Source organism: Balaenoptera musculus, chromosome 10 (assembly GCF_009873245.2).
Source record: "Balaenoptera musculus isolate JJ_BM4_2016_0621 chromosome 10, mBalMus1.pri.v3, whole genome shotgun sequence".
Taxonomy (NCBI): Eukaryota; Metazoa; Chordata; class Mammalia; order Artiodactyla; family Balaenopteridae; genus Balaenoptera; species Balaenoptera musculus.
The window spans coordinates 55238606-55265001 of record NC_045794.1 but is presented as its reverse complement, the minus strand read 5'-3'; the positions used below and the strand labels follow the sequence as shown (position 1 = coordinate 55265001).

The following is a 26396-nucleotide window of genomic DNA, read 5'->3' as shown; positions in this document are numbered from 1 at the left end:
TGAAGGGAAATGTGGGTGAATTGCATTTTGAGGTCTGGGTCGCTGTTTGTCACTCTGCCTCTTGCCATTGCCAGGCACAAGCAATCTTCCTTCGCCGCAAGTTGCTACCTAAGGGGAACACTGTCCCAGGCTGTTGATATGCTCTATGTCAAGGCAGCAAGGCTCAAAGCAACAATTCCAGTAAGTATTAGGCTCTGCTTAGAATGATGACCAAAGGGACGTTTGAAATTCTGGATAAATCTTATTTCTCTTTGTTTTATTGTAGGAAGATCACGTGAAAAAAGTACAGTTATTAAAAAAGAAAACAAAAAACTATTTATGGTAAGCCAGAGGGTCTTTTTCTTTCTCACGTTTCTACTTGTTGGATGCTTTTATTTCCTTGCATTTTATTTTTTCCAGATGGTCATGAAGTAATAATCGGGGGATGCTTCAGTGTCATATTACGAAAGCTACCCATGGTTTACCTTATGCAATTTATTCTATCTTGTTTATAGAAATACGGCAGATTCCAAGAACAACTACTGTCCTTTTTCATGGAAGATGTTTTTGGTCAACTCCAATTACAAGTTTGCAACAAAATACACTTTGTGGAAGACTTTCACAGCCTTAGGCAGAAATCGAGCCACTGTGCAAGTATGCATAGCAAATAAGGTGAATTTGATCCTAGACATCTATCCAGAAAACAGCATGTAGGAAGTTGTCTTCACCCCAAAGAGTGGGTAAAGGGGTTTTCTAATTGTTGGCTTGTAGTCCAAATGGAGAGTCCATCACCAGGGAAACAGTATCAAATAACCCTGTATAACTTGTAATGCCACTATGTATTATTTCTTAAGGAATGGCACAGAAAACATGTTGAAGAGAGCTAAAGTGACAGGAGATGCTTCTCAAATGAATATCTAGTTTTTCAAATCATTCTCTCTTTATATTATTGCCAACTAATTCATTCATTCATTTAACAAATATTTCTTAAGCACCAACTATGTGCCAAATGCTATTCTAGGATATTTTCTTTCTTTCTCTCTTTTTTTCTCTCTTTCTCTTTCTTTCTTCTTTCTTTCTTTCTTTCTTTCCTTCCTTCCTTCCTTCTTTCCTTCCTTCCTTCCTTCTTTCTTTCTTTCTTTCTTTCTTTCTTTCTTTCTTTCTTTCTTTCTTTCTTTCTTTCTTTCTTTCTTTCTTTCTTTCTTTCTTTCTTTCTTTCTTTCTTTCTTTCTTTCTTTCTTCTCCTCCCTCCCTCCCTCTCTTCCTTCCTCTGTCTTTCTTTTCTTCTCTCTTTCTGTCACCTCCTCTCTTTCCCATATTGATAAGAGCTTTTAGATTGATTTTTTATCTTATTTTTATATAAGTTTTTAGAGTTGTACCCTGTATAAGGCAAAGTCTCAATCAAAACAAAATGAAAAAAAGAAGTGTGTCTTCTTTGGTACCTAAATTATTTGATGCTGCAGTGTGGTTGCTGTCACCCTAAGCAATGGGGAATTAATTAAGAAGGTAAAAGTGACCACACTTTTCTGTAAAAACATCCACAATATTAAAGATTGGTATAGAAAAACAAAACAAAGCAAAACAACCAGGCCAGGATCTGTGCAGTATTAGTTGGCTTGCCTCTGTGGGAAGTGTTGAATCTTTTCTGTGACATTGTTTGGGCTCCAAGTGTGCTTTCTCAAGCCTCCTGTGGTTGTACTTGAAGGTGGTACAAACTGGGGTGTGGGCTCCTGAAGATACCACAGTCCTTGGGTTGCCAGAAGGAAATGAGCTTTCTACCCTTGGGCACCAGGGCTACAGAAACTTGAACTCTGGGCAGTGGGAAGTGGAGTTTTAGTTTTTAAGAGTTAGGACATCATTTTCTTGCGGTCCATGAAAGTACTCAGTAACCCAAATTCCAGTCTATAGTGCAGAGGCATTTTTATGAGGGTGAGCTGCTCAGTTAGGTAAAAAAATTCAACAAATTTATGTTCTCTTTGGTTAGTCTGTGTTTAAGTTACGTCCTTGTTTGGGACTTGGGTTGCATAGTTTTCCATGAACTCTCCTATTCCCTTAAAATAACAACAGGCATAAAAATTACAAACTGGTACCTCTTGGCAGAACACGGAGAGAATGCTCCGGGCCAGTTCCCTTGCCTGAAATAATGGAAAGGTCATCACTTATCTTTGGTTTATTCTATACTTAACTTATAAGGTCATCTTATTAAGACAGTGAATAGTATAGTCTCTCTCTTTTTTTTTTTAAAAAATAGATCTCTATTGGAGTATAATTGCTTCACAGTACTGTGTTAGTTTCTGTTGCACAACAAAGCAAATCAGCCATATGCGTACACATCCCCATATCCCCTCCCTCTTGAGCCTCCCTCCCATCCTCCCTATCCCTCCCCTCTAGGTCATTGCAAAGCACGGAGCCGATCTCCCTGTGCTAGGCTGCTGCCAGCCAAATACTTCACTTGTGGTGGTGTATACACGTCGATGCTACTCTCACTTCGCCCCAGCTTCGCCCTCCCACCCCATGTCCTCAAGTCCATTCTCTATGTCTACCTCTTTATTCCTGCCCTGCAACTAGGTTCATCAGTACCATTTTTTCCCTTTTTTTTTAGATTCCATATATATGTGTTAGCATACGGTATTTGTTTTTCTCTTTCTGACTTACTTCACTCTGTATGACAGACTCTAGGTCCATCCACCTCACTAAAAATAACTCAATTTTTTTTCCTTTTATGGCTGAGTAATATTCCATTGTATATATGTGCCACGTCTTCTTTATCCATTCATCTGTCCATGGACATTTAGGTTGCTTCCATGTCCTGGCTATTGTAAATAGTGCTGCAGTGAACATTGTGGTACATGACTCTTCTTGAATTATGGTTTTCTCAGGGTATATGCCCAGTAGTGGGATTGCTGGGTCATTTGGTAGTTCTATTTTCAGTTTTTTAAGGAACCTCCATACTGTTCTCCATAGTGGCTGTATCAATTTACATTCCCACCAACAGTGCAGGAGGGTTCCCTTTTCACCACACCCTTTCCAGCATTTATTGTTTCTAAATTTTTTGATAATGGCCACTCTGACTGGCGTGAGGTGATACCTCATTGCAGTTTTGATTTGCATTTCTCTAATAATTAGTGATGTTGAGCATCTTTTCATGTGCCTCTTGGCCATCTGTATGTCTTCCTTGGTGAAATGTCTGTTTAGGTCTTCCGCCCATTTTTTAACTGGATTGTTTTTTTGATATGGAGCTCCATGAGCTGTTTGTGTACTTTTGAGATTAATCCTTTGTCTCTTGTTTCATTTGCAAATATTTTCTCCTATTCTGAGGGCTGTCTTTTTGTCTTGTTTATGGTTTCCTTTGCTGTGCAAAAGCTTTTAAGTTTAATTCAGTCCCATTTGTTTATTTTTGTTTTTATTTCCGTTACTCTAGGAGGGGGGTCAAAAAAGATCTTGCTGTGGTTTATGTCAAAGAGTGTTTTTCCTATGTTTTCCTCTAAGAGTTTTATAGTGTCTGGTCTTACATTTAAGTTTTTAATCCATTTGGAGTTTATTTTTGTGTATGGTGTTAGGTATGTTCTAATTTCATTCTTTTACATGTAGCTGTCCAGTTTTCCCAGCACCACTTATTGAAGAGGCTGTCTTTTCTCCATTGTATACTCTTGGCTCCTTTATCAAAGATAAGGTGACCATATGTGCATGGGTTTGTCCCTGGGCATTCAATACTGTACTATTGATCTATATTTCTGTTTTTGTGCCAGTACCATACTGTCTTGATTACTGCAGCTTTATGGTATAGTTTGAAGTCAGGGAGCCTGACTCCTCCAACTCCGTTTTTCTTTCTCAAGACTGCTTTGGCTATTTGGGGTCTTTTGTGTTTCCATACAAATTGTAAAATTTTTTGTTCTAATTCTGTGAAGAATGCCATTGATAGTTTGATAGGGATTGCACTGAATCTGTAGATTGCTTTGGGTAGTATAGTCATTTTCACAATATTGATTCTTCCAATCCAAGTACATGGTATATTTCTCCATCTGTTTATGTCATTTTTGATTTCTTTCAGCAGTGTTTTATAGTTTTTTGAGTACAAGTCTTTCACCTCCTTAGGCAGGTTTATTCCTAGGTATTTTATTCTTTTTGATGCAGTGGTAAATGGGAGTGTTTCCTTAATTTCTCTTTCTGATTTTTCATTGTTAGTGTATAAGAATGCCAGAGATTTCTGTGCATTAATTTTGTATACTGCAACCTTACCAAATTCATTGACTAGTTCTAGTAGTTTTCTGGTGGCATCTTTAGGATTTTCTATGTATAGTATCATGTCATTGGCAAACAGTGACAGTTTTACTTCTTCTTTTCCAATTTGTATTCCTTTTATTTCTTTTTCTTCTCTGATTGCTGTGGCTAGGACTTCCAAAGCTATCTTGAATAAGAGTGGTGAGAGTGGACATCCTTGTCTTGTTCCTGATCTTAGTGGAAATGCTTTCAGTTTTTCACCATTGAGTATGATGCTTGCTGTGGGTTTGTCATACATGGCCTTTATTATGTTGAGATAGGTTCCCTCTATGCCCATTTTCTGGAGAGCTTTTATCATAAATGGGTGTTGAATTTTGTCAAAAGCTTTTTCTGCATCCTTTGAGCTGATCATATGGTTTTTATTCCTTAATTTGTTAATGTGGTGTATCACATTGATTGATTTGCATATATTGAAGAATCCTTGCATCCCTGGCATAAATCCCACTTGATCATGGTGTATGATCCTTTTAATGTGCTGTTGGTTTCTGTTTGCTAGTATTTTGTTCAGGATTTTTGCATCTATATTCATCAGTGATATTGGTCTATAATTTTCTTTTTTTGTGATATCGTTTTCTGGTTTTGGTATCAGGGTGATGGTGGCTTTGTAGAATGAATTTGGGAGTGTTCCTTCCTCTGCAATTTTTTGGAAGAGTTTGAGAAGGATCGGTGTTAGCTCTTCTCTAAATGTTTGATAGAATTCGCCTATGAAGCCATCTGGTCCTGGACTTTTGTTTGTTGGAAGTTTTTAAATTACGGTTTCAATTTTATTACTTGTGATAGGTCCGTTTATATTTTCTAATTCTTCCTGAACCAGTTTTGGAAAATTGTACCTTTCCAAGAATTTGTCCATTTCTTTGTGGTTGTCCATTTTATTGGCATATAGTTGCTTGTAGTAGTCTCTCATGATCCTTTGTATTTCTGCAGTGTCAGTTGTTACTTCTCCTTTTTCATAATAGTTATAACCCAAACCAAGCAATGTTCTAGATGAAAAACTTAGAAAACATAGAGCTATCTAGGAACTCTGGTTTTCCTTGATTTGTTTTGGGAGAAGTTATTTCCTGAAGGGACCTTTATCTGTCAAGAGATGCTTTTTTCAATGCCTTGGACTGCAGCGCGATGGGAGCAGGCGGTACCTCTCAGGCTGGTCGTGGAGGCTTTCCAAAGCGGCTGGCTCCCCCTTGCGGCCAAATATGAGCACAACCACCCCGAGCGCCACCTAACTGGGCTTTCCCTCTTACATTCTCCCACCCCAAGACAACCCTTGCTGACTTCAGTCACTTTGTCTCACAAGCTAAGGCATTTATGTGCTGGAGTAAACCAACCACCTCTGTGAAACTGTAAAAAAGAAGTTTAGGATTAGCCTGAGTTTTAGAAAGTCTCCACAGACATTGCTTTAGGGAAATAGGTTTAATTTTAATAATAGGCCTTGCATTTAATCTTTCTGCCAATTATAATTTTATATTTTTGGCCACAGAAACTAGTATCTGTTTAATATAAATTAACCGAGCATTTGCTCTGTGTGGAATTCTAAATTAGTGGTTGGGGCGGAGTTTAGGAGGGAGAAGTTATAAAATGTGAAGTAGGCGACATTAATTTACATGTGATATTTTCTTTTCTTCTTTTTTGACCATTTGCTTTAATTCGGGGAGACAGGGATGGGGGCAGCTTTCCTAAGCAGAAGCAGCTGTGCCTTCCACCAGATGTGTAATTATCATATTGTTTCTCTTTTCCCTCTTCATTCCAGGGACCTCAGGCTAGAATTAATTCTTGAATATGGCAATGAACCAAAGCTTTGCAAGTTACAGAAAACTTTTCTCCCCCTTCCCAATGGTTCTGCTGGTTGCTTTAAAGCTCTCCTCTCTCATACTGTGTCTCTAACCATCTGAAACTTGGGTGGACTTTCTAGGAATGGATTCTGAGACTAAATCCATGTATTGGTCTATAGAATTTGGGGTTGAAAAATAAAAATAAAACCAGAAATAGCGTCTATAACCCAATCTGGGTCATCTCATTTTTTACTGGATGCAGACACCCCCCTAGATGTGCTGATTCTGAGTCAAGAATGACTCTCCACCGCAAAAGGTAAACAGGTCGCTCTCAGCAATGGCTGTCATTTCCATTTTTTTTTCAACCTCTTCCCTTTGTTCCCTCCAGCCTGGAGATGGTAACTGCTTCCTGCAGTTACTACCTCTATGATGTTTCTCTTTACCCTTTTAGTTACCTAGTTAACAACTTTATATCTAATTAACTGTTTTTTTAAAAAATGAATATAATCATTGACTATATTTATATTCATGAAGCATGTTTCCATAAACAATATTTCAGGAAAAAATAACTTATGAAATAATTTGAAAGATGTGTCCATGAAGAGTTTTTGAAAAAGAACATCTTAATAAGAAAACACTAACGAGGAAAATATTTTAAATTTATTTATTTATTTATTTATGGCTGTGTTGGGTCTTCGCTTTCTGTGCAAGGGCTTTCTCTAGTTGTGGCAAGCGGGGGCCACTCTTCATCGCGGTGCGCGGGCCTCTCACTATCGCGGCCTCTCTTGTTGCGGAGCACAGGCTCCAGACGCGCAGGCTCAGTAGTTGTGGCTCACGGGGCCAGCTGCTCCGCAGCATGTGGGATCTTCCCAGACTAGGGCTCGAACCTGTGTCCCCTGCACTGGCAGGCAGACTCTCAACCACTGCGCCACCAGGGAAGCCCGAAAATATTTTAAAATGATTAATAATGAAGAAAATATTCATGAGAATGTTGCTCATCTTCCCTCTCTCTGCTGCTCTCGTTGGACTATTCTGAGATGTGATATTTTCTTAGTCAAAAAGGGACACTAAATATAGTCAATATAGAAACAGCCAATACATAGAAAATAATGAACACTTTTTGTATTTCCCCTGTTGCCCTTGCTATTTGGGGTATTGTGGGAAAAATGAGTAACACAGACTTTACCCTCTAGGAGTTCTGCAGTGTGTGTGTGTGTGTGTGTGTGTGTGTGCGTGTTGGCAGGAGGGCTCTAGGCAGAAGGAAGGGGATGGCAAGGTAACTTCACAAACAATTATAACAAGAGGAAGAAAGGAAAAGCAGCATAATATTAGTACTAGCAAAGCTCTGGGGTTTCAGAGCAGAAATGCTAGAGTCTGGATGGATCAGGTAAGTTTTCAAGAAGGAGGGACTTTGAGAGGGGCCCCAAGTTCTGCAGGTTCTATTTCTGCAGAACCTCGACACATTTCAAAACTGGTCCAAGGCTTCTTCCATGATCTGGAAACAGGAGGAAATGGCCCAGCCCCTGTTTCCAGGACCCAGAATTCTAGAATAATGCTTTGGTTATGTGATGCTTTAGGATAAATAGGATTCTGAGGGGTTGATTAAAAAACCAGCGTTGCATTTATGATGTTGCTTCCAGAGCTCTAGACAGTTAACTTACATACAGAATTTTGGCATATAGTAATTTGTTTAATGTGTTCACTTACTTGGGATTTGAATTTATGCCCACCATAAGCAGTGGTGTTTGCTCTTCTGAAAACCACCCCCCCCAAAAACTTGTAAATAGCAAAACCAGCAAAATCTATGATACAAATTGCTTTCTGTAACTTAGAGAATCCAACAATTATTTATTTTATATCTTAATAATTGAAGAAAATATTAAGGAGTAAGGATTACTACAGCCTCTTTATAAATTGTATATAGTATTTTTAAAATACTCTGATTCTATGTGGATGTTTTATTTCTGGTGATACTTTTTAATGGACATCCAGAACTGTTAAAAAAAATATTACTCTGCTGAAGATGTAAAGATATTTTACTTTGTGATAATAAAAATTTTCATATCATCAGCCCTATTTTACCTAATAGAATTTGTTGATTATATGTTGAACTAGGCGGAATTTTTCACTTACTCACAAGAGCAAAGTACTAAATTCCTTCTTTAACACTGACGTTGGACTTCGTTGGTATTATTAGGGTTGGGGAGATATTACAATTCCAGTGATGGAATGCTCATGTAATTTATTACCAAATCTCATTACCTTGGGGGTATAACCTGGGTTATATCTGAGTTATTCTTGGTGGAGGTTGTCTTGTATCACCAGAGAAGAAAACTAAGTTTAGAGCAACCAGGAATTAGATAGTGGATCACATGTTGTCAGCTAGAGTTGATCAATATCTCTTCCCCATTTTGTAGTTCCCATGGAACTTTAAGATTACTGGCTATAGATAATGGTACAACTCTTTTGACATTAATATCACCAATCAACCATTGAACATTTCTAGGCTTTAGATTTCTTAGTTCAAAATTCAGATACAGGGACTTCCCTGGTGGTGCAGCGGTTAAGAATCCTCCTGCCAATTCAGGGGACACGGGTTCAAGCCCTGGTCCGGGAAGCTCCCACATGCCGCGGAGCAACTAAGCCCGTGCGCCACAACTACTGAGCCTGCGCTCTAGAGCCCACGAGCCACAACTACGGAAGCCCACGCGCCTAGAGCCCGTGCTCCGCAACAAGAGAAGCCACTGCAAGGAGAAGCCCGCACACAACGAAGAGTAGCCCCCGCTCGCCACTACTAGAGAAAGTCCGCACGTAGCAACGCAGACCCAACGCAGCCAAAAATAAATAAATAAAATAAATAAATTTATGAAAAAAAATTCAAACACAAAGTTAAAATGTCCATGGCAAGTAAACCGCCCTGTTTTTCTCCCCTCATTTATTTTTTTCCACATAGCAGTGTGCCACTTATTACTATGTGCTGAAGGCAAGGAAATAAATAATTATCCACACTTTGAGGGTTTGTGGATTTACAGTTGATGGGTAGCCATCGAGTGTCTGAGACCAAGGGTTTCCTTCCCTTCCTTCTTCCATTCCCCTCTTCTTCCTTCCTCCCTCCCCCATCTTTCCTTTCCCCAAACATATTTTCAGAATATTTCATGTACCTGCTCTAAGTCAATTTGCTAAATAGCTAATTTACCAAAAGACCAACTTTTTGAATCCATCATTTCTTTTACTTCTTTGGCTTTAGTTTACTGGCTTTTGTCTTTGTGTGGAAGAATTCCTTCATTTTAAGAAATATTCTAATTTGTCTCAGTTCCAGATTCCTACCTTTGGAATGGGAGACTGAGTAGCAGAGAGAAGGGGGGCTGGGGAAATAAAGAAGAGTCATAAAAACTGAATCTTTTTGAACATGCAGAATTCTTATGTACATATTTAACATTAATATACTCTTATATATGGGAAGAATGCATTTGTAAGAATTTTCCAAAGTCAAGAACACATTCAAGTATATATACCAACTTCAATATCAGAGAGACACTAATTGCTGTAACAAATATGCCCACAAATTTCAGTGGCTTCACATTTTAGAACTTTATTTCTCACTCATGTAAAATTCCATTTGGAATGTTTCTGGATGAGGTCACTTTCCTCCACATCATGAATCAGAGATCCAGGGGCCTTCCACATTGCAGCTCTGTCATTCCTTAGGCCTTTTGCGTTTAGTCAGGCAATGGGGGATGAGAGCAGGAAGAAGACATATCATCTTCTTATAAGCCTGGCTCCCAAAATGACACATATCATTCTGGTCATATTCTATTGGCAAGAACTAGTCACCTGGCCACAGTAACTGCAAGGAATCCTGGGAAACATAGTCTAGCTTATGGCTAGGAAGAAGAGGAAATAAATTTTGGCCAATAATTAGCAGTCTGTGCCATAATTATTCAAGAATTTTTCATTAGTATATTATTTATGACCAGGACCATCCTTAGCTTATAGGGTACCTTTATGCAAAGTAGAAAAAGGATATAGCCTTGCATGACCATGTTACAATGAATGGAACACTTTCTTAAACTGGGCTCTCATGTGTGGGACATAACTGCACAATGGTACAGGGTGGTTCATGATTAGTAAATGAATGGTTTTTTCTTATGAGTATATTTTTTTCATGAGGAAGAAAGGAACTGAAACAGACAAAAATTGGTGTTATAAAGACAAAAGGAAAACCCAGTCAATTGAAACTAAATGACTAAAAGAAACAAGTAAATTTTGGAAATTGACTTTTTTCAACTTGGCTTACAGCAGTTTGGTTTAACTGTATATTGTCTAGGTCCTGTCTTAGGTGCTAGGGTAAGAGAGACCAGGATGATTTGGTCCCTGCTCTCCAGAGCTTATGCTCTTTTGGGGAGAGAGATGTAAACAAAGAAGTTTAGTGAATCATGAAATGTGACATGTGCTCATGCTGAGTTTTCTGTCTGACAAAGTCACTGGGGAAGTGCAAAGGAAGAAGTAGTTAATAATTCTACCTGCTCTGAGGCTTGGGGTGTATGTGGGGATAGACACAAATAGTGCTATTAGAAGATGTGATGATCGAATTTAATTTCCTGGGGAATAACGGGCAGGAATGGCAAGGGGAGAAACTTGAATAAAACCTTGATGGTATAAAACAACATACCATATTCAGGAAGTTGCAAGTAATTGAATATGAATGTATGTGTATGAGTGTGTGAATGTGGCTTGGGGAACTTAAAGGGCAGGCTTGTAGTTTAGACTTTGGCCAGGAGATGCCGATAGGGGCCAGAGTAAGAAAGACATGGTAAACCTGGCTAAGGAGTTTGGATTACATACTGAAGAGAATGAAAAGCCACTGAAAGGCATGGCTTGATTAAATACTCTGTTTTAGAAAGACCTCTTTGGTGAATGGAGAGGGGTGTAGGTCGGGGTGAGACCTGAGGCAAAGGAAACAATGAACAGAACATTGCAATAATGTGCCTGGACTAAAGTATGCACACTAGAGCCACAGGGAAGGGCGAGGGGAGTCTGAGGAGGGGAGCAGACTGGGATGAGCCTAAGGTTTCCAGCTGGGGAGCTGGCTGGATGGTGGTGTCATCCACTATGAGAACAAAAAGAAAAAGCTTTGAGGCTGGGCAGTGGTAGTGAGCCACGGCTCTCAGTCATCCATGTGATCATGAGGATAAACAACCGATTCACTTACAACCATTCTGTACCCAGACAACTATTCTGTTTTTCACTTTCATTACAGTGTTCAATAAATTACATGAGATATTCAACATTTTATCATAAAATAGGCTTGTGTTAGATGATTTTTCTCAATTGTAGGCCAATGTAAGTGTTCTGAGCACTTTCAAGGTAGGCTAAGCTAAGCTGATGTTTGGAAGGTTAGGAGTATTAAATGCATTTTTGACTTACAATATTTTCAACTAACAATAAGTTTATCAGAACTTAACCCAGTCGTAAATTGAGGAAAATCTATGTATGTGTTATACTCTTTAATGTCTGACTTCTTCCACCCAGCATAATTATTTTGAGATTCATTCATGTTACTGAGTGTATCAATTACTTCTCCCTTTTTCACTGCCAAGTAGTATTCCATTGTAATGATATACCACAATTTATCTATTCATATATTGATGGCTATTTGGTTTTTTTTTTTCCCAGTTTTTCACTATCACAAATACAGCTGCTATTAATATTTATATACAAGTCTTTGTTTGGAGAGATATTTTCATTTGTCTTGGGTGAACACCTAGGAGTGGAATGGCTGGATCATAAGTTAGGTGTAGGTTTAACTATGTAAGAAACAGCTAAACTGTTTTCCAAAGTGGTTGAATCATTTTACATTTCTACCAGTAGTGTGTGGGAGTTAAAATTGCTCAGTATCCTTGCTATCACTTCATATGGTCAGTGTTTAAAAACGTTAGCCAGTCTAGCTGGAGTGTAGTGGTATTACATTGTGTTTTCAATTTGCATTTCCCTAATCATTAATGAGGTTGACCATCTCTTGATTTACCTAGTTACCACCTATATATTGTCTTTGGTGAAGCATCTGTTCAAATATTTCGCCCATTAAAAAAAAAATGGATTGTTTCCATGTCTTGGTTATCGTGAATAGTGCTGCTATGAACATAGGGGTGCATGTATCTTTTCAAATTAGAGTTTTCTCCAGATATATGCCCAGGAGTGGGATTGCTGGATCGCATGGTAACTCTATTTTTAGTTTTTTGAGGAACCTCCATGCTATTTTCCACAGTGGCTGCACCAATTTGCATTCCCACCAGCAGTGTAGGAGGGTTCCCTTTTCTCCGCATCCTCTCCAGCATTTGTCCTTTAACAGATCTTGTAGTACAGTTCTACTGGTGATGAATACATTCAGTTTTTTATGTCAGAAAAAAAGCCTTTTTTTCCTCTTTATTTTTTAAATATATTTTTTCTGAATATAGAATTTGGGGTTGATAGTTTTTTTTTCAATACTTTAATGGTGTTGCCCCATTGTCTCCAGGCTTGTTTCTGACAAGAAATCTTCTCCCATTCTTATCTTTATTCTTATGTCGTATCTTTTTTTTCTGGCTTTCTTTCTTTTTAAAGATTTTCTCTTTATTACTTGTTTAAAGCAATTTAATTATAATGTGCGTTGGTTTGTTTTCTTCATGCTTTTTGTGCTTGGAGTCAATTGAAATTCTTCTGTCTGTGAGTTTATAGTTTTCATCAAATTTGGAAGTTTTTGGCCATTATTTTTTCAGAAAAAAATTTTTCTGTACCTCCTTCTATCTCTTCTATTCTTGAAATTCTAATTTCATATACATTAGGCCATTGGTAATTGTCCCACAGCTCACTGATTCTGTGTTTTTTTCAATGTTTTTCTGTGTTTCATTGTGGATAGTTTCTATTGCTACATCATCAAGTTTATAAACCTTTTATTTTGTAGTATCTAATCTGCTTTAGTCCCATTCAATATATTTTTCATCTTAGACATTGTAGTTTTTATCTCTAGAAGTCTGAATTTGGTCTTTTTAATATTTTCCCCTTTCCTACTTAACATGATCAATCTTTCTTTTAGCTTCTAGAATGCACTATATGGCCTCTATTTCTATGTTAGCAGTCATTGATAATTATTGTTTTGATCTATTAATTCATAAAACTGAAAAATGATGCTTTTAAAATTCTATTATGCCTACTTTATTTATAAGTGGGGATAATTCTGTAAAGAGAACTTACCCCTTACTATTTGGCTGTCCTGAGGAACTTATCGTATAAGAAAGGCAGAATAAACATGTAATTCTTTTTCTTTATTTACCACTTTTGAATATAAGGGATTGATTTTCTAACATTCTTCCAGGGTGATCAATGAGTTGTTATTTTCTCTTAGTTTCATTATTAACTCATGGATTTAAATTATTTTTTTATTCTTGAGCAGTCTTTCTGATTCTATAAGCTACCTGCCTTTGGAATTTCTTTATAAGTCCACTAAGACTGGCATCTTCTCGAGCCACTCTTAAGATACAAAACTACAGTAACTTTCGTGATAGACCCCAAGGTCTGGAATCCCAGTACCACTGTATTTGAATGTCATCTTATTGTTTCTGAGAACATTCTAAGAATTTTGCAGCACCTAATAAAATATTACGTATTTCCACACTCCCAATGCAGGGTGCACAGGTTTGATCCCTGGTCAGGGAACTAAGATCCCACATGCCACAGGCAGGGTGCGGCCAAAAAAATAAATATATAAAGTCACACAGATCTGTGCTTAAATCCTGAAAAACAAAAAAAAGAATAAAATGGTTAACCTGTATAGCACAGGGAACTCTGCTCAGTATTCTGTAACAATCTAATTGGGAAAAGAATTTGAAAAAGAATAGATACATGTATAATTGAATCACTTTGTTGTACACCTGAAACTAACACAACATTGTTAATCAACTATACTCCAATATAAAAGAAAAATTAAAAAAAACTAGTCTGATTTGGGTAATTCAGGTGTATAACTGTTCAAAGAAAAAAAGTTATGGGTAACATAAACATATTCATTTTTAATCTTTGTTAGCCATGGTATTTGCCCTAATGGTATTTGGAAAGTTGGTATATGTTAGAAGGCATTTTAAAGATTCTTTTTTTTTTTTTTTTGGTTGTGTTGGGTCTTCGTTTCTGTGCGAGGGCTTTCTCTAGTTGTGGCAAGCGGGGGCCACTCTTTCTTCATCGCAGTGCGGGGGCCACTCTTCATCGCGGTGCGCGGGCCTCTCACTATCGCGGCCTCTCTTGTTGCGGAGCACAGGCTCCAGACGCGCAGGCTCCAGACGCGCAGGCTCAGCAATTGTGGCTCACGGGCCCAGTTGCTCCGCGGCATGTGGGATCTTCCCAGACCAGGGCTCGAACCCGTGTCCCCTGCATTAGCAGGCAGATTCTCAACCACTGCACCACCAGGGAAGCCCTAAAGATTCTTATAGAACTCAAATACTCTCAGACTTGAAAGGGAACTTAATAGTTGCTTAGTTGAATTCATAAAATAATTTGCCTAATTGCTAGTGATCAAAGTTGAAACTGAAAAAAATTACATTAGCTTTCAAGATTTCATCATTTACTTTAATTAACATTTTGAGAGCCTGAATAGTAATTGGTAATTAAAGAGCTCCATTTCTTTACATTAATTGTATGTAATTAATTTTAAAGTCTGGTAAGTATTGGCAAATAGAATAGTTGTGTCTCCAATTCCTGTAGGATGTTTGATAAATAATTTGTATCCTCAGTTGCAACTAGCTTATCAAGTTGTGAAGCACTGCCAATTGTTTATCCTTGTAATTTCAAATATTTTAAAAATTACAATTGATTGAACTGATAAAAACAGAAGTAGGAAGTGAGACGAACTCTGTTTTATTCTTTCATTAATTGCAAAGTCCTAAACCTGTTTTCAGCAATACCAATAATCTCATCTTGCTGTTGTTAGAAGAATTAAATAAGATAATATATCAAAGCGCCAAACATAGTAGTTCTGTAAAATTGTCACTGTCTTTTCTTATTGCTTTCCACACACAGAACACTAATTTTCTTCCAATTACATTTTCTCAACAATTTCCAAAGGAGTGGTTCTCTTCTTTTTTTTTTTTTTAAGAACCTCTTAATGTTTAGCACTTAAGATCCGTTTATTCTACAAGAACCGAACAAATCTTCCTGTATAAATTGGAAGATGATGTTAAATTTAGATAACTATTCAACTCACATTGGAAAAGTACTAGTTAATTTTATGTTTATGAGTACACATCCTTATGTCTTCTTTATAAATAGTAACATTAACTGTGCTGTTCTTTAAAAAAAAAAATTACCAGAATTAAAGTGCACATTCTTAGAATATTCAAACTTAGAATATTCTATCACTATCTTTCTTAGAAGTTACATTTAAAAATTCCTATTTCTTCCTCTCTACTCTGGTGGTCTCTCTTCCTCCCTCCCTTCCTCCTTCCCTTCCTTCTCTTTTTCTTTTTATCTCATTAAGTTCAACAGTATAGCACTGTTCACTTCACCCACTATAGCCCTAATTTTGAAGAGGAGGTTACAGAAAAAATAAAATGTTCTTTGTAGATAATCTCTGGTCAGTTACTAGGGTCCCAGCAGTGAGAACCTTGGGGTACAGTAAGACCAGGCGGGGCAGACTCAGGAAACTATCTAGAGCAGGGGTTGGCAAACTCAGTAAATATTTTAGGCTTTTCAGTTCTCATGTCCTCTTTTTTCCAACTAAGGAGTGGTTCTCTTAAACAATCAAATACATTTTTAGTGCCTAATGTAAGTGTTTTATTTATGGTATTACTTTAACTGAAAGATAAAGAGATCATTTGTGAATCGTTGGTTTTAATCTTGGTAAGTATATTTTCTAATTATAATATTATAGAATCTCTTTTCTGACAAATTCATTCCTTGGTTAATGATATATAACTTTTCTGTCAAAATTATGGGGCATAACTCTACCATTTCATGTGCAAAATTGCATGGATTCATTCTTTTTTTAAATTGAGGTATAATTGACATATAACATCATATTAGTTTCAGGTATACAACACAATGACTTGATATTTGTATCAATTGCAGAATAATCACCACAATAAGTCTAGTTAACATCGATGCATGGACTCATTCTGATGAATGATTATTATGCTGAGAATTTTTAAAAATCAGCAATGAAGTTATGCTTACCCTAGTATATGTTTGTATTTAAGGTATTTAGAAACTCTTTCTAGATTTTTTCCTATGATTGGAACATGGAGAAATGTTTTATGAGGTTCTAAGATTACTGTAGGTAGGTGAGATTATATATACTTTATATCAGACGATTCAGTTATACAGAGTATAGAAATAGGATGATGTTTTGTAAACTCTCCTGATACACATTTACTCAGATATTGAATATCTGTAATTATCTTTTAATTAAATGTCTGATTATGAACTTGGTTTTGAGGAAAAGCACTGGCTAATCGTTTAGTCATTTTTTCCTCCTTTCATGCAGCCTCCTTGGTTGCAAATATAGTCCTGCTTTCTTCCAATAATGCTGAGTTTTAAATTTTACTTCCAGCTTTCCTATGAACATTTATGGTCTCAGTACTTTTGTGTCGATGTCCTGGTGTCCATTTTTTGCTAAACTAATTTTTATAAATCTATTTTCAAAACAGGCTACCCTGATATAATTTTCTCACCTGTTATTTTAAATGCACCTCAGATAATATTTGTAAGACCTCACAGGAAAAAACTGCAAAAAGTAAATAAGATTTGCTTAAAACTCTACATCCACTGTCATATAGTAAAATTAAGTTAATTTAATCTTTAATCTGAATCCTTATCTGTTATTTGCAATATGGGGGAAAGAAAGTTTCAGAAAACCAAGGCCAGAGTAGGACCTATCTTAACTATTAAGGTTAACTAAACAAAATCCCCAAACAAAACAAAACAAAACAAAAAGAGATGGTTACAATCCTGTCTGAAGTTGTATGCCGAGGCTAAAAAATATATATATATATAAGATCTTATGTATGGTTTTACATTCCTCCAGTGGTTGTGAGAATACTGTATATATTCATAAAAGGCTATAGTATAATAAAACTCTTTGTAGAAAGGATTTGAGTTTGTTATTCATGAGAATACAGGGTGAGAGACTATGCCTTGTGTAGCTATCCACTCCCTGGCCTAAGTATTTCATTTCCTCAGAATTATCAGTGGAGAGGAATTATCCATTTTTGCTTTAGTTATAATACACAATACAAGTTTGCATGATTTTTCAAACACATTGAGGATAATGGGGATGCAGATCTAAGGATTGTATTTATTTATTTAATCCAATTGTTTTAAACAGTGCTCACTAACGCCCAGGATATGCTTCAAACTATTATTAAAACCAGTGGGCTTTGCAAGCCCCAAAGCCATAGCTGATGCTTGCATTTCATTCATTGACTGATTCATTCAAGAAACACTTACTGATTATCTAGTATTGCTAACACTATTCCAGAAGCTGGGGATTCAACAAAAATTGATAGATAATATCTCTTTCTGTACAGAACTCCTTGAGAATGCTCTCAGCCAGTTTCAGCAACTCTCAGATTGTGATAGGTGCCATGAAGGAAGCAAACAAGAGGATGTTGAGGGCCGGAGGTTGGGGACCATATCATAGATAATTGAATCTGAGGATTTCAGCTGAGACCCAAAGGGTGTGTAAATCATCTCTGCTCTCTCCAGCCTTGGAGCATGGTGCCTCCTCTGCCTACTCATCCCTTCTTTCTGCTTCTCCCACTCCATCTTAGTCACCCTTCAAGATGCAACTCACTTGTTTTCTCCTTCTGGAAGTCTTCTGGCATCCCACAGTTGGGTTGCCTCTGCTTTGTCGCCAGAGCAGTTTGTTTGTTTGTTTTAAATCACAGCATTTATCACTTAGTATTGTAATTTTGCTTCACTGTCAGTAGATTATGAGCGATCCCTTGTGCCCCAAGGCAATTTTCAGCATGAAAATTACTTTTATAAATTAAATAAATCTCTGCTATGTGGGCAGAGACACTATTGCATGCCTAGCGTATAGTAAGCATGCAATAAAAATGTATTGACTTAATGATGAATGATTAGCCTGTTGCCTTGTGTTTGTTATTCCATGACTACCTCACAATTTTTTTTTTTTTTGAGCCTGTCTCTGGTTATTCCAGCCCTACTAATAAATTGCCTCTAGTCTAGATCGTGTCTGCTTTGGTTGAGTTTGTCAAATCATTCAGCCATTCTTAGAATAAAACTGCTGCCCTTTGGTTGTGCATTCTGTTTTCAGCAAATGGAACTATATACACTGAAATATAAGGTAAAGGAAATCTTTCTTTCATACATTCCTCCTTCCAAGCAAAGCAATCTAGATTACAGCAGTAAAATCAGGCTGTCCTACTGGGTCTGTAGACATATTTACAACAGCAAGGAAAATGAAAACCTCTTGCATCAGATCTTTACTAGGAGTCATTTATAGTAAATGGAGCTCAAGGTGCTAGAAAGCATCCCATAAACCCGTGGAGCTCTGGTGGCAACACTGGCACTGTTAAGTGATTTTTTGTTTTGTTTTGATTTTTTTTTGTTTGTTTTTTTGCCCGACCTTGTTTTTCTCCTTTTCTACTCTCCTTGCTCTTCTTAGGGTAGCTTGTACCTTAGATGAAGTCAGAAGCCTTTCTTGTACTTCCCACCCTGCTATGGGAGACACTGCAGACCCAAGTTCTCTGGGCAGAGAACCTAGTCAGCAGGAATGCCTTCATGATATTCAGCTTCTGTAACGTCCAGAATTTGCTTGACTTCTTTGGTCTCCCACTTCCTGTGTGAAATCTTTAAACCCCAACACAAGCATATTTGATATTATGCCCTGTGACTTGCTTATTTGGTGCTTTGTGATTGATCTTTGCATCTAAGAACTTTGATCGAGTGTATTGGAATTAGCAAGTAATGATTCTCTTTGTGAAGTCCTCTTTGTTTTCCCAGTTGCAAGATTTGGGCCAACTACTTTTATATTAGATAATTTCTGACTAGAAGGATTTAGCATCTAATCAAACTCTCCATTTAAAATATAATGGGCAGAATTCTCTAAGTTTTTTCCATAGCTACTCTACTTGGTTGGAACTAGACTTGGTGTTTCTAGAATTTGCTTTTGCAGTTCCAATCTGAAAAACAAATGAACAAAGGGAAACGCACACACACACACAAACACACAGAGGATTTCTTCTTTTGTTTATTATCTCATTGTCCATTTTCAGGTTGAAATCTCTCTCTCTCTCTCTCTCTCTCTCTCTGTGTCTCTCTCTGCCAATCAGCTTAGTCTTTTAGAGGCATTTCCAAAATTTCCCCTGGACTCTGGAGTCAGAATACTTCAGATCTCAGCTCTGCTACTTACTATGTGAAAATAGGCAGAATTTTAACTTCTATGTTTTGCTTTCCTAATCTATAAAATGAGGATAAAAATAGTACTTACCTCATAGGGTTGTTGTGAGGACTGAATGAGTTAATATAACTAAAGCCTTCAGATCAGTGCCTGATACATAATACTAACAAAATACATGTTGACTGCTATTATTTTTATCTAACAATCTTCATAGTAGTTCTGTCGTCGCATGAAGGGGAATTGGGATAAAAAGGAAGCTCCTGGAACTGCTGGATTTTTTATCTTCTAATATGGATCTTATATTTTGTTGATTTTCCTGTCCACCACTATTCTATTTACTAACTCTGTTTTGCTCGTTGTTATGTCTTGAGTGCCTAGCACACGATTGGACACTTAGTAGGTACTTCATGGATGCTTGTTTAATGAAGGAATGAATTCCTTCTGACAGTATGCTCTGACACTGGCTGCCATTGTCCTGGATCTGTCATGCATTGTTTTTGCCTCACAGGATCTGGTGTGGGAGGAAGTGTCCTCTTAATTCACGACTCTTCATAAAAAGGAACGAAACTGAGTGATTTGTAGTGAGGCGGATGGACCTAGAGTCTGTTGTACAGAGCTAAGTAAGTCAGAAAGAGGAAAACAAATACCGTATGCTAACGCATATATATGGAATCTAAAAAAAAATGGTTCTGAAGAACCTAGGGGCAGGACAGGGATAAAGATGCAGATGTAGAGAATGGACTTGAGGACCCGGGGAGGGTGGGAGGGGAAGCTGGGACGAAGTGAGAGAGTGGCATGGACATATATACACTACCACATGTGAAATGGATGGCTAGTGGGAAGCAGCCGCATAGCACAGGGAGATCAGCTCGGTGCTTTGTGACCACCTAGAGGGGTGGGATAGGGAGGGTGGGAGGGAGGGGATACGGGGATATATATATACATATAGCTGATTCACTTTGTTATACAGCAGAAACTAACACAACATTGTAAAGCACTTATACTCCAATAAAGATGGTAAAAAAAAAAATTCACGGCTCTTATCACAGGGAGGTCCAGCACTTGTGAGTCCTGCAGACTAAACTTTCACCCGAGTATTCTGTGTCTGCAGCTCTTCTGTGCCTCATCATGAAAGCCCCTTTCACAAGAAGAATCTCTTCCTACGCGACGTCTGACCTGAAGGTAGGATCCCCATTTGGGCAGAGTCATGACAACATCACCACCTTTAGGCCCCTGCAACAGCATTCAGGAGATAACTGTCAAATCATTTCAGTTATTTTCCCTTGATAAGAGAAAGACCTGAATGTTGCCCCTCCCCCGTCCCCTCTTCTCCTCTGTGTTCTGGTCTAAAGGGACCTGTGGGTTGATGTTGGCCGTGTTTTATTTGTTTTAATAGGTGTTGTCATTTAACTGCTTCCATTTCTCTAGTTTTAATTACGTATTATCTTTATTGATGCACTGACATTATTTCATCACGAGGACAGGACATCCTGGAACACCTTGGGCCTTGGTTTCCTTTTATGTAAATTGAGAAGAATTGAACCATATAATGTCCTTGGTCAATTCCAGCGCTAAGGTTTTATGAGTAAAAGCTAAGTAGATAAATTAGACACTTTCACCTTTTTCTTCCCTTCCCTTTTCTCTATTTAACCTTATGGAAATTTGTGGGAGAAAAAAAGATGATGAAGAATTTCCTCCTACTTGACTCCTAAGCAACTCTTGTGCTCAGATGGGGTTTGAAAATTCACCTCCTCAGAGGAGACTGGCAGTTTCCACCCCCCCGCCAAGGTACAAGCCATCTTCTCAAGACATTAGTTTGCTCCTCCTCCTAATTTAGAAACTAATATTAATTTCCTGGTGCTTTCTCCTGGCAATCAACACCTGAATATTGTACTGTGCAATGTATATAACAGCCAGGGTGATTTTTCAAAAAGTAAACTTTTTTCTTGTCATTCTCACATCTCCTATGCTTCCCATATCTCTCTTGCTCCAGCCGTGCTTTCTTTCTTTCAGTTTCTGGAAAGCACTAGGTCTTTCCTGCCTCAGGACATTTGCACACCTTTCACTCAGGTTACCTGAGTTATTCTCTCCTGTGCATCCTCCCCAAACCCCTATTTTCTTTCTTCACTTCCTCATATAGCTGGCTCCTTCTCCTTTTCCAGATCTTAATTTAAATGTCATTCCTTGAAAGAACCATCTCTGATCACCCAATTGAAAGCAGCTCATTTCTGTAAATTCCTATCATAGAATTTATGCATTACAAACACAGCTTTAATTGTAATTTGGAAATTTTAATTTTTCATTTGTTTTCTTTTTTTTTATTTTATAAATTTATTTATTTATTTATTTATTTATGGCTGTGTTGGGTCTTCGTTTCTGTGCGAGGGCTTTCTCTAGCTGCGGCAAGTGGGGGCCACTCTTCATCGCGGTGCGCGGGCCTCTCACTATCGCGGCCTCTCCTGTTGCGGAGCACAGGCTCCAGACGCGCAGGCTCAGTAGTTGTGGCTCACGGGCCCAATTGCTCCGCGGCATGTGGGATCCTCCCAGACCAGGGCTCGAACCCGTGTCCCCTGCCTTGGCAGGCAGACTCTCAACCACTGCGCCACCAGGGAGGCCCCCATTTCTTTTCTTATTTATCATCTCTCTCCCCCGTGAAACTATAAGCTCTGTGAGGATAGAGACAAGGTACTATTTATTTGCCAGTGTATATCATGCCCAGCACATTATACCTGCTCAAAAAATGTTGGTTGAGTGAATGGAAGAGTGAATATTATTAGCCCTTTTTCAACAATACTTTCTGTATTTACTTCTGATTTCTTAGTTTTCCTGTGCTTCATCAGCTAGAGAAATGAAATCCATTACCAGGATGAAAAGAAAATTTTATGAGGTAAGTATTCCAAATTCTTGTCTTTGAATGCTTTGTTTTTTAAAATGTGAAATATTTCTGCTTCTAATATTTCCACTTTATCTGCAGATTGGAAAGAAAGGAATCTACAAAGCCATCAGTGAACTGGATATTCTTCTTTCCTGGATTAAACAATTCCTGGAAAGCGTTAAGTAATGCAAGAAGCCAAGTGGATTGATTTGACTGTTATTTTGAAATATAATGAGAACAACCAGAAATCAATTTAAAGCAGTGTATTTCCTTTTTAAAATTTTGTACATAGTACTAACAGCAGGTTAGATGATTCAGAATAGACTAGAGGAATTTAATGTAATAAAATTTTGGAGGTAAGTATGTTGTCACTAATATGCACATTTTCTGTATTTTCAAAGAATGTTTTCATCCTGAACATGTTTTGTCATTCCTAAGTGCATTGCATAAGTTTAATCTAAAGGTGTATAATCAGAATTAAATCATGTAATATTTGTGCATAGAAAATGACAGATTTCTGGGATACAATATAATGTTATTGAGATTTACATAGATGCCGTGTATATGATTATTGTCTACTTAAGGGCTTGATGATTATTAATTATGCCCAGTGTGAACTTAGCCCCTAATAGATTTTGATTTTAATGAAATAAGCTGTGTTTCTTTCTCCTGGATGTCCTTTTTAGGACAGTATGCTAGAATTTCATTGAGTACAATGGGTAACTACCAGATCAGATCAAGTAGGACACACATGCAAACTAACTGCTTGGAATGGTTTACTAGAAACGCCTTTGACAGATAACCCAAGCTACACAGACTACAAGGAACCAAGTTGGAATGATGCCCGAAGCGTGATTATGTTCCTTCCGGGTGTCATACAATTAAGAAAGTTGGTAGAGGCCAAATAGAAGTCTGAACGGCAGCTCAGAGTCAACCACAGGAAACTTTCCTTACTATCTAAAAACCTAACCCACACAGCTAGCCCTTCAGTTGAATGAGTCATATTGCCTGACCATTGTTTTGCATTAAACGGATCCTGCCTCGGCATTGTAGGCATGGGCAGTTTCAGACAGCAATTTGTGTGATGGCCAGTTCGCTTCCACAAAGCACCCATGGTGCCTCTGCTGCACACAGACAACACCAGGACTTGGTGTTTTGTGATATGAATAGGCGGGACTTCCTGAAGGCCTTTGTGGATTTCATCCTTGGAACCTCCTCTCTACCTTGCTTTCCCACCATCCAGTTCTTCTTTTCAATCGCATGGTCATTAGTCTGTTCACCTGCGACTATCCTCTCTTGGTTTATCTCATAGTCCAAAATTACCTCTGTGTTCTCTGCCTCTTCTCTATTCTGCCTTCCCCATCAACACTCCGTGGCCCCATGTCTTATCCTACTGGGGACCTCATTGTTAGACAAATCCACAGTCAGGGAAAGGTGTGGTGAGTGGAGGGGATTGGCGATGGGGAGACTGGGGGACTCTGTCTTCTTTTCGTGCTGTTGATTTAGGGCTTCCCAGTGCAGGCTCCTAGGCCATCAGTAATGGGGCAGCCTTCTTTGTTGAGAAACATCTGGAAGAGCTGGCATCTTGGGGATCAGGAATCTACCCCCTGGCTCTCCCCTGGACCTGAGAGGAAGTGGTGCACCCACGGCCTCTCATTGCCCCACTTTCAGGGCCCTCGGTGATTTCCAGGATCAGGCACCCTCACAGCTGAGTTTGTGCTGTACTTCCACAGAGCTGGGAGTCTCCATCTTGGTTACAAAGCATTCTTAGGTGTTCCATTACTTAGGGACGCCGGGTATTAGAGGCGCTGTGAAATGCTCATTTGCCAACTTCAGGTCCTTAGGGATAAAATTTCATCTGTGTTCCGCAGTACTTTGGGGTGATTGAATTTAATATTTTTATTTGTTGGATCGTTTCCCAAATTCTTCCGTTTGCCCAGAAGAGTCAAAAGGCTGCTGAAGCACGATAGGAACTTAAACATCATCACCGAGCAGAAAACCAACATCCACGTGCTGGTGCCTATTCACAAACTGTTTTCAGATACCAAAGGAAAAAGCGTCGTCTTAGTGTGTTTGAGTAAAGACTGGTATTCTGAAAAGGCAGTTAAGAAGGGAGAAGCTGTTATCCTTGTGCACAGGGAGGAAACCGTGTTTGGTGGGGTCACTGTGGGCTCAGGGTGAAAGCTTCCCTCTGATTACAGGTCCCACTCTGGACTTTACCAGAGCCAGAGGTGGCTGCATTTTGGGAAATGGCGGCACAACCCCAAACACCCACGAGATGCTCTATAATCCCCAAGCCATTCAGCATTCATAGGGGGAGATTCCTTCTAGCAGATCCCTCCTGGATCATACCTAGGAGACTATGTTTCCTATTAAAATGTTTTGTCTGACAGCAGATAATTAGAGTTAAGGGCATTGAATCTGCTCCTAACACAGGGAGGGCAGAAGGAGCCTGAGAACCAGTGAGTAGTGTGGAGTGGTGGAAACAGCCCTCAGTGTGGTCCAGACACCCGATTCGTCCCTACTTCCTTCAGGTCATCCATACAAAGCATCAACCTCCTTCCCCATCACTTTTCTCTAAACACTTCTCTCGCACCGACGTGCTTGTACTGACTTGTTTGTTTATTGACTGTCTCCACCATGTCAGAATATAGGCTCTGCGGGGCAGGACTTTTGTCTGTTCTGTTCTCTGGAGGGTCCCCAGCATCCAGATCAGGGTCTGGACGCAGGGCACTACATCAGCACACGGTGAATGTGTGAACTCTTGAGAGAATGGACCGAGGCCTTGGCCCTGCTGCTCTTAGGATGTGTGACCAATGTCAGGCTAATTCACTTCCTGGGCCTCCGTTTCTGAATGGATCCTGATTGAAATTAGCTACCACGGGTGATCTGTACAGATACCTGCAGAGTGGGGGACTGAGGTCTTTCTTTACTCCAGACACGTGCCCTCAAAGGACCTCACACACTCTCTTCTCTCCCACCACCTGCCCCCACTACCCCGAGCCCTGCTCTGCCTGCTTCATTTCTCCTGAACCTTTACGATTTTATTGAAACATCATCCTGTTGTTAATGGTTTCATACACTCTTTACTTCACAGAACCTGTCATAATTATAATTCTTCTGTAGATTTAATATCTGTTTCTCCCACTAGACTGTCCCTCTCGGATTCACTGCAGTTCTGCTCCTTATACATGGTAAGTGCCCAATAAATGTTTGTTAAGTGAATAAAGTAGTAAATTGGATTAGATAGCCTCCAAGGTTTCTTTCAGCTCTGGTATTTCTGCTGCCATAATCTTCACTGGTTGGCATGAAACTTGAAGACTGTGAGATAACAATGCTTTCCAACCCAAGTCCTCTAAGAACATCTATGTTATTATTTACATTAACAAAGAATTTAAATCAGCATACTTTTTTACTTGCCCCAAATAAGAGGTAACTGTAAATACATATATGACTATTCAAATAGGTCATTCAACTTAAACAAATATGTTCTTAACTAAAACATGTTCACAAGTGTACCACGTAGAATCATCTTGCGAAACCCAGGCGGGGTGTGCTTCAGAAACTGGGAAACACTGCATTGTAATGAATTTCCACTGCCTCATTCTGCTCCAACTTAGAGAAATAGTTGGAAATTCGAACTTGATCATTTTAACCTACCCACAGAGACCAGTTTAGAAGAAGTCAAGCCACGATGTTTAGGTTTCAAACAGGTTTCAGAGCTCCTGTCATTGTTTCCAGAGATGGAGGTATGAAAGCACGCTCACCCAGTCAGTCATTCCATGGGGCCGATGACTATGGCTCTCCACAGGGGATGCTGGGATGGCAGCACAGCCCTGCTCCTGTCCTGTCAGCCCTCCAGGAGAGCAGTCTCTGTCCAGGTAGCCACGGTCCACGCGGCTTCCCAGGGAGGGAAGCTATGCAAGTCACGGTTAAGGAGGCTTCACGAGAGGTCAGATGTACACACGGTGGAAGGAACAAAAAGCGAAAGCTCAGTCAGGCTGAGCAGAAGGGCAGCAGAAACTCTCAAAAGCAGATGCAGAACTGTGCTGTGGACCACACAGCCTAAGAAGTCAGGAGAATCGATTCCTTCTCTAGGGCTAAG

The 26396-nt window shown here is 38.8% G+C and overlaps 1 protein-coding gene across 1 annotated transcript; it reads left to right on the top strand.

Moving 5' to 3' along the window:
• The first annotated feature begins 9 nt into the window (after nt 1-9).
• On the top strand, nt 10-22477 carry IL26 (interleukin 26). Its single transcript, XM_036866937.1, is given in 5 exon segments — nt 10-180; nt 266-312; nt 470-629; nt 22238-22303; nt 22391-22477. Coding segments are annotated over 5 exon segments (531 nt in total).
• Nucleotides 22478-26396: the final 3919 nt, after the last annotated feature.